Raw genomic sequence first — 10000 nt, 5'->3', positions numbered from 1 at the left:
TTCACCATTATTTTCCATTTCCTCTGGAGTGCACAGAACTTTTGGCCTTGCGTCGGCTCGTTCAGATGCACTCAGAATAAATCTCAGCGCAGCGCTCGTAAGCGACGGGGCTAAAAGTGTGCCAATAATCGTTTTCTCACACCTGTTCGTTTCTGTTTACCCATAATTACAGCCTTGAACACTAATTTCAGTCAGACGCCGGACGCAGTGCCGTCAGTCACGGCCGAGCTCCAGTTAAACTTCGGCCTGAATTTACAGTCGCTTAAATTCAAGAGTGGTTTTATTCTTTTAGGGCCGTGTTTATAGTGCTATATAAATAAATCTGCCTTTGACATTCAGTGATGCACAGAGAGACTTTTTACATTAAAGCTAAAGCTGTTTTCCAGAGCTAACGTCTAAACATTTCTTAATGCATGCACTTTTCACATTCCAGGTCCGTTTTCAATGAAACCCATGTTGGTTCTGATCATCAGCTTCTCATTAATGAGTGAATGTGAAATAATGTTTTGAATGATACCACATTATTACTGCATTTAAATGTTCAAATACATTTGGTATCCCAATAATACATTTATAAGATTTTTTTGTACCCATGATTGCTTAAAACCAATCCAAATCCATGCAAACCTACATTTTTATTCCTAAAAATGAATAGATAAATAAAACCTGCATAAGCTTTCAGTCTTAAGTGAAAAACGGTGATCATTTTTTCATGCTGCAGCCTCATCAGTCTACTTTATTCATCTTCAATCTAAAAGCGTGTGAGAAATGGGGAAAAGCCTGAATATATTTTAGAAATGTTTTTGGCACTAATATAACTCTTTGTATAATTTTTGACACTAATTGCGCTTCATACATGCGTCAAAAAATGACCCGAAAACATACATAAACAGCTTTTTAAAAAAGGTATGTCTTAAAAACATATTGGGGGAAAAAATAAAATCAATCAAATAAATAAATACATTCCTAAATAACATTTGCCAGCTTCATTCTCTTACCAAAAAAGCCATTTTTTTTTCTTCCGGGTCAAAATACACCTAAATGCATTACAAGGGTTAAATCAAGATACATTTACGTTTACAAAATTAGTTTAAAAGTGACTTTTTACTACATTAATAATGATTTTGATGCATTTTTCAGAAGACAAGATGCAGTTTGCTGCCTAAGTAAACGCATCTTGTTTCAAGAATACTTACGCATTTTACTGTAAACCAATGCGAATACGTCATTATAATAAAAATAATCAGTGTGCAACAGACAGTTCTATAAGAAACTCAGTCCATCTGGTTGGGCCGTGCAGCCCAGAACAGTCACAGAATCCTATCAAGTTGAATGTGTTGGTAAAGACAGCTCCTCTGTTTATTCTCACCTGTTTATCGCAGGAATTAAAAGCGCAGATGACGGCCGGCGGTGTGTGTCCCGCGAGGAGTATTAGGATGAATGAGAGCTGATGTGAAGGGGAAGTCTGGTCACACGCCGCTCCGAAATGAATCACGTTTATGCTCGCTGGCGCAGCGGCAGCCCGCCGTTTAACGATGATAGAGTTTGGACACTTCATTTCTGTCATTGTGAAATTGGTATGCGGCGCGGCTAATGATGGTAATATATGTGTTCGCTTCCAATCGCTCTCCATCTCGGTTTAAGCGCTGCTGTTGTTTGGCATATTGCATTACGAGCGGGAAGAAACGAGGAAGAGGAGGAGGCTGATAATATACACGTCTGTCCTTTTATTGCAGGAGATTGTGACTTTGAGAAGCCCTACTCATCCTGCGGATACACCCAGGGGCGAGACGACGACCTGGACTGGGAGCAGATGGACTCCAGTGAAAGGCCTTCATTGGACCCGTGGGTGCCACCGGGTGAGACCATCACTGATCAGTTAGTGCATGCTTGATTGTGGAGGAAGGTCGAGGTCGAGCTTCTCAATGGGCCTCAATTGGTTTCGGTTGTTTATTCTTTTTGCTTTATCGGAGTGGGGTGAAAATTGGTGTGTTTCTTCGAATTCGCTGTGTGAACACGCACAAAAATCGCGGACATGATTTGGACATGTTAAAGGGCGAAAAATGAAAAAGTGACACATGGAGGACAAAAGCGACGGTGGACAAAAATTGCTCGTCAAAAATGTACAAATATTGCGTGCTATCATACAATCCCTTGAAAAATATAAATGATGATATAAAAAATATATAATCAAAACTTATTTTAAAAATTAGACCACGTTGATTTTCCTGAAAAAAAAAAAAAATGACCGTGAAAGTACGAAGCATGACCCAAAAATGATGAAAAAACACTAATAAAAAAATATCTAAACGTTTCTTTATAATTTTATATCTCTTAAAATAGAATAAAAAATAAAATAAAGTGTGTATTTGAAGTTTAGTTTGCTTAATAAATATTTTTTGATTATTATTTTTTATACAACCCTAAAAATTGGCATGAACGCAGAAGGAGGATTAAACCGAGAAACATTTGCTGGAGGCGAGTCTTATTGTCTGGTAAATGTTTCAAAATGAACCGACTTCTTGCATGAAACAATAATAATAAAATAAGAATATTAAAATATCTGCCAATGAGGTCAGAAAGATAATCTTGTTTTTTTGATGACCTTGTGATGGATGTCAGAATAACTCTCAGTCAGTTCTTCTTCTCAGCCTGACCATTAAAACCCTCTAAAACCATCAAAACAGACCAGTCTGGTTAATCACATTAGGCCGGTTTAAGCTGGGTCAGGTTCAGGACAGTCTGAGGTTTTTATGAATCACCGTGTCTGGGATTTGAATCTATTCACAGCCTTAAGGTCATCCAGGTTCCTCCGGGTCGTAAGTTACCCACAAACAGAGACTTAAATTCATTTAAACTAATTCATACAATGCATACTTACTTCATTTTTTTACCCCTTTACAAATACATAAACATCCTTACATTAAGAAACATTAACTTATGAAGATGAGCAGTTTTGAACAAAATGAAACAAGCTCACGCTTAAAACACGAGAAACATATCTGCCAGCGGGGTATTCTTTATTATTTTCTATTCTTTATTTTATTTTTAAAATTAAGTTTATTTTCTAACCTCATATTGGTTCGTCATTTTAATCATAAACTCACTGAATTTTCTTCAGTTCCTGGCTTTTCTTCATTTATGCTGCATTAGAAATTCGAAACCAAAAAATATAAAACAACGTCACTTTTTAAAGTAAAAAGTCTGGTATATTGATTCAACATTCACTGTAAGGAAACATACTGACGCTTTGGGTTTCCTTTCATTTAACCTGAAATTGTCTTTAAAGGCTCATAAACTTTTTCTTTTCTATTTGGGTGTTTTTCGAGGGAATGATGAGTTCACGTTCATCTGATGCTTTCAGTTTATTGGCATGGAGCAGGATTCTTGAACAATCAAGTTTAGTTTGTTTTTAGCGGCCTGCCACTGAACATATCTCAGGGTTACTGAGCTCTGTTTGGATTTAAAGCATCTAAACATTTCTAGATGTTTTACGATAATCCTGAAATAATCTCCATCAGTCAGTAGAGTCACTCTCAAACAGTCTTTATATCCGTGCAGGTTTCAATCGTTTGCATTTAAACTTCACATTTCTGAAAAAAAAAAATTTAAAAAAATTAAAAAAATTTATATATATATATATATATATATATATATATATATATATATATATATATATATATATATATATATATATTTTTTTTTTTAACACTGCAGTAAATGCTTTTCTGGTTTTAGATTTTTTCAGCCAAAATATCTAGTAAAATTATTGTCTTGTTTTTCAGAAAAGACAAATCCAAATGATATGAGTTTTTAATTAGAAAAATCCAAAATGATTTGTCAGTGGGGTCAGCTAAATAATTTTATTTCCTGTTTTAGATAAGGGTTTTGTTCTTCCCCACTGAAAGATTGTTTTGATTTTTCTGAGTAAAAAAAAAATCTTTCCAAACAGAAAACAAGATTATTTTGCTTCCCCCATTGGCAGATTATTCCACTTGTTTCAACCAAAAAATACTTCATTTTGACCTTTTTTTTGGGAAAACAAGACAATAATTTGTCTGAAAAAAATCAAAGCTAAAAAGCGTTATTTTACTGTGCAGTATTTGTGTATTGTTTCCTATTTCAAATCATACTTATAAATATCTAAACATTCTTGACTCAAGATGCATTTACTTCCCAAGTTAAAATATTTTAAGCCGTGTTTTCTAAAAGAATTGTTAGTTTTTTTTAAAACAAGCAAAAATATCTGGCAATGGGTTAAGAAGGTAAAAAATCTAAATTTCTTTCCCCATTGGCAGATATTGCTTTGCATAAACTAACAAAACCGTATATATATACATATTTTTGGAAAGCGGACTTAAAGTCATTACCTGTGAAGCTTTGAGCTCTTTCTGGAGGATAGTTTGAGGTCTCAGTGGAAGGAGCGATGGTTTGAGAGAGTGTGTGAGCACCAGAGCACTTTATTAGAGAAGAAAGCCAGCAGATCAGGCCTCGCTCCTCGGAGGAAACCTCACACCGGTAACCGGCCGGTTAGCGCTCACATTACGGTAAACGCTCGATATCAGCTAATGGAGGAAAGACAGAAGCTCTGGGAACCAATTTTTCTATCAAAACAGGCAAATCTATTTTAATTAAAGCGTTTTTCCTCTAGCGGTGGCGTATTGGAAGTCATTAGGATGAGTTTCCCGTACTCCGAGCGTCTCTCTCTCTCTCTTTAATGTTGTGTTGATGGCCCCTCATTTGATTTGAGACGAAGACAGCTCCTCGGGAATCAGACGAATACAGACGCCGCTCCACAACCATGATGTTTTCCTCTAAAACGTGACGCGTCATCGACTTCATCGGCATGTCTGTGTGTGTCTGTGTGTGTGTGTGTGTGTGTGTGTGTCTGTGTGTGTCTGTGTGTGTCTATGTGTGTGTCTGTGTGTGTGTGTGTGTGTGTGTGTGTGTGTGTGTGTGTGTGTGTGTGTGTGTGTGTGTGTGTGTGTGTGTGTGTGTGTGTGTGTGTGTGTGTGTGTGTGTGTGTGTGTGTGTGTGTGTGTCTGTGTGTGTGTGTGTGTGTGTGTGTGTGTGTGTGTGTGTGTGTGTCTGTGTGTGTCTGTGTGTGTGTGTGTGTGTGTGTGTGTGTGTGTGTGTGTGTGTGTGTGTGTGTGTGTGTGTGTGTGTGTGTGTGTGTGTGTGTGTGTGTGTGTGTGTGTGTGTGTGTGTGTGTGTGTGTGTGTGTGTGTGTGTGTGTGTGTGTGTGTGTGTGTGTGTGTGTGTGTGTGTGTGTGTGTGTGTGTGTGTGTGTGTGTGTGTGTGTGTGTGTGTGTGTGTGTGTGTGTGTGTGTGTGTGTGTGTTTTAGACTAACCGTGCTGGCCAATATATGAAATATTTCCTGCATGTTTGCTTTTTATTTATCGTGCCGTTGAGTTTAGTGTTTAGTGAACGTCTCGTCGTTTAGAAAATACATCAAACCAGAACTCTACCTACTTTAATAACAGTCTAGTTCCCAGACACACGTTTATCACTGATGAGCATGAAAAATAACAAGATTTATTCATTTTGCTTTGACTTCATGTTGAAGTTTAGCAGACATAATAATTTGTATTGCTTTTAACTTATTTTAAATAAACTAATTTGCAGTATTTATTTAAATATTGAGGGGCTAAAAATCATTAAAAGGCTTAAAAAGGTTAAAAAGACACCAGTATTGTTTTTATGTCGTTGAGATATTATTATTATTATTATTATTATTATTATTATTATTATTATTGTTGTTGTTGTTGTTGATTTATTTATAATTTTAGTAATTTGTTTTGTTTCTCTCTCTCTATATATATATATATATATATATCTGTGTGTGTGTTTAGTTTTTAAAATTGTAGTTATTTTAGTATTTATTTATAAAACTCTTTATGATTTAATTTTACTGACGCTATTAGATTAGAACTGAATTGTTTTAATGGCTCTATTTTCTTTGGTTCAGCTGAAGTGTTCATAATTGCTGAATTTTTCATATTGACACTGTTTTCTGCAATATTTTCCTAGTTATTACCTTAAAGCTGCTTTAAATCAATCTGTAGTGTGTGAAGAAATAAATGCGACTCGACTGAAGAATATTGATGTATCAGTAGCCCTCGTGCTGATCCGTGTGTGTTCTGGTCATTAAGATTGAGTGTTCGATTGCTTATCTGTGTGTGTGTGTGTGTGTGTGTCGTACATGAGTGATTCTAGAGGAGGTGAAATGAGCTGCCGAGCACGATGTGTTTCCTACAGCGGAATTGATTTGTGTCAACGGCACACACACACACACACACACACTGATACACACACATACTCACTCATGCACACACACATTCACACATTCACAAACGCTCTCTTTCTCACACACATGCACAGATGCATACACACACACACACACACTCACGCATTGATACACACACACACACACTTACGCATACATATGCATGCACACACACACTCACACACTGATACACACACAAACTTGGACAAGCACTGATACACACACATTCACAAATAATTTACACTTTTTACACACGCACATATATGCGCACACACACACTCACTCATGACACACACACAAACACACACACACTGATAAACACACACACACATATATATGCATGCATACACACACACACACACACTGATACACACACATACGCATATATATATATATATATATATATATATATATATATATATATATATATATACACATACATACACACACACTGATACACACACAAACTCGGACAAGCACTGACACACACACACACACATTCAAACACACTCTCTCTCACACACACACACACTCTCTTACACACCTACAAGCACTCTCTCTTTCACACACACACACACACACACACAAACACTCACTCATGCCCACACAAATTTACAAACACTCCATTTTACACACACACTCATGACACACACACACACACACACACAACCACTCTTTTAAACACACACTACAAGCGCTATCTCTCTCTCACACACACACACACACACACACACACACAACCACACACACACACAACGCTCTCTCTCTCACACACACACACACATTTACACACACACACCACTTTTACACACACACACAGCGCTATCTCTCTCACACACACACACACACACACACACACACACACAACCACTCTTTTACACACACACTCAAGCGCTCTCTCTCACACACACACACACACACACACACACACACACACACACACACACACACAACCACTTTACACACACACTCACAAGCGCTCTCTCTCTCTCTCTCACACACACACACACACACACACACACACACAACCACTCTTTTACACACACACTCACAAGCGCTCTCTCTCTCTCTCACACACACACACACACACACACACACACAACCACTCTTTTAAACACACACTCACAAGCTCTCTCTCTCTCTCACACACACACACACACACACACACACACAACACACAACCACTTTTTACACACACTCACAAGCGCTCTCTCTCTCTCACACACACACACACACACACACACGTTGTGTGTAACGTTTGGTTACAAAGAGGCAAAGAGTTTTAAGAAAGTGTGTACGTTTTTTCGTTTTTTTCATTCGTCTCAAGATCAAAAGCGTAGAAATGCGTGTTTTCTCCTAATGAAGTGTGATCTGTGCCGTTATTTGTTTACGGCCTCATTAACTGAGTTACAGTAAGAGACTCGTCCTGTTGTTGTTGTTGAAGAGCGAAGGACGCAGGAATTAAATCAGAACTTCAGTCACATCGGCCGAGAACGACGTCCCTCAGGAGCCGGCCGCTAGCATCGGGCCACAACACACTAATTACATTTACAGCGTTCTCCGCTCTGACGAGTCAGACGTGATGGGACTATCACCAGCAGCAAGCTGATCTGATCAAAAATACAGGAAAATAATCATATATTATTAGAATTTAAAATAGCGTGTGTTAAAGTGTCATTTATTTCTGTATTTTCAGCATCATTCCTCCGGTCTTCAGCGTCACGTGATCTTCAGAAATCATGATAATATACAGATCTACTGCTTGAGAAACTTTTATACTGTTACAGTATGTTTCTATTTGAAATGAAAGCAGTATCCTATAACGTTATAATGATTTCTGAAGGATCATATGGCGCTGTAAACTGAAGTAATGATACTGAAAATCATGGAAATTAACAGATATTTATGAAGAAAATAGCTATTTCAAAAGCTAATAATATGTCACAATTTTTACTGTATTGTTAAAAAAAAATTTTTATTGCACTCTTAGAAGAAACATCCTTCAAAAACCTCTAAAAATTGCAATTAATAAAAATCTGTACCTATTTAATAATAATAATAAAACAAATTCCCCATAACTTTTCTCTAGATATGTTTTGTCTCATTTGTCTAGTACAAAAATAATAAATAAATAAATAAATAAATAAATATATATATATATATATGTAAAAAAAAAAAAAAAAAAAATATATATATATATATATATATATATATATATATATATATATATATATATATATATATATATAAATATAAATATATATATATATGTGTATATATATATATGTATGTGTGTGTATATATATATATATATGGTAGTAATGAACTAAATGATTTTTCTTTTTTTTGGCTCATTTCAATAAAAAAACGAACAATATTTCGCTCACTTCTCGCAGGAAACGTCGTCTCGATGCGTCTCGTCTCGACTTAAGGATGTTCAGATGTTTGTACAAGAAAACAAGACACAAACACGGAGCCAGAAGATGTTTTTCGGTGCGTTCTGTTTGACGGGGAACTCGTGAATGAATTAGCGGCGCTTCACGGTGACTTTACGGCAGATAACGTCATTAAAGCGGCTGCCGGCCAATTAACAGACAGACAGAAACCTTTCCTCGGAGTTTAAGAGACTTCTCCAGACAGACAGACGGACGGAAGCGGCTTTTTTCCGTCCTCATTGTCGGAGGCAGACAAAAGCGGCCCGGCTCATTCGCTATTATTTTTCCTGCTCTTTTCTTGCAGGGTTTTTTCTGGCGAGCTCTCACAGCGAGAGCGTTTTTGATTGGTGGCACAATGTGAGAATAGGCTTGTCTACGCTGACATTTGAGAGGCGCCGCCGGGCTTTTTCTCGGGCTTTGACCTCGCCGGGTTTTATTAGCAAATGAGACCTGGAGGGTTTGAGTTTAAAGAGCGGCCCCTTCCTCCGCGTTTCTGCCACATAATGATTTTCACAGGGTTCAGGACCCGAGTGTGAACAGAATAATGAGCGCCGGTCATTACTGGAAATTACAGCCGTCGCTCGCCGCCCGGTGAATGTAAAAACCTGTCCACTTTGATGATCAGCGGCAGACGAGCTCCGGATTTCTGAGAATTATACGGCTCGGATTAATCACCTGATCCAGTTCGCTTTCAATCGATGTCCACGCGAGCGTTTCTCCGGCCTTTATTTGCTGTAATGTACGTTAAATGAGAGCTGAAATACTCTCTCTCGAAGGTTTTGTTTGGTTGTTTGTCATTTATATTTATGCAGTTATTTTTTAAATGGTGATGATGGACATTTTTCGGCAACTTTTGGGAGAAGTCACTTTGTTTATTACAGAAATACAATGTATTTGGTTGATATTTATTAAACTAAATTTTTATTTATTTAGAAAGTTAGTTATTTGAATATTCATCAGTAATTTACTAATTAAATGAAACAATAAACATATTTATAATTCTGTGTATATATATATATATGTATATGTGTGTGTATATATATGGGCATGCATTGAATTAATTTTTTTGGATAGAATTTTATTTTATTTTTTTATTTATTTGATACGCCCCATTAATTCAATAAATAAAATAGAGATATTTATTTATGAAACAAAACATTTATTAATGTTATTTAAATAAAACGATTTATAAAATATTTATTTATCTTTTTTTGTATTTTACGCAGAGTATTAATAATAAAATCTAAATCAAAATCAAACCATTAAAATTCTAATGTA

The 10000-nt window shown here is 36.5% G+C and overlaps 2 protein-coding genes across 2 annotated transcripts in view; one reads left to right on the top strand and one right to left on the bottom strand.

Moving 5' to 3' along the window:
• Positions 1-10000, bottom strand: part of clstn2a (calsyntenin 2a) — a 1097509-nt gene that overhangs the window by 323467 nt on the left and 764042 nt on the right. The window lies entirely within an intron of this gene.
• Positions 1-10000, top strand: part of LOC122361868 (receptor-type tyrosine-protein phosphatase mu-like) — a 184828-nt gene that overhangs the window by 50622 nt on the left and 124206 nt on the right. The window contains 1 exon segment of the mRNA XM_043262958.1: positions 1737-1859. Coding sequence (XP_043118893.1) covers positions 1737-1859 — 123 coding nt within the window.

This window comes from Puntigrus tetrazona, chromosome 2 (genome assembly GCF_018831695.1).
Source record: "Puntigrus tetrazona isolate hp1 chromosome 2, ASM1883169v1, whole genome shotgun sequence".
Classification (NCBI taxonomy): Eukaryota; Metazoa; Chordata; class Actinopteri; order Cypriniformes; family Cyprinidae; genus Puntigrus; species Puntigrus tetrazona.
Note: the sequence above shows the minus strand (reverse complement) of the source record. Positions and strands in the feature narration are given on the sequence as shown.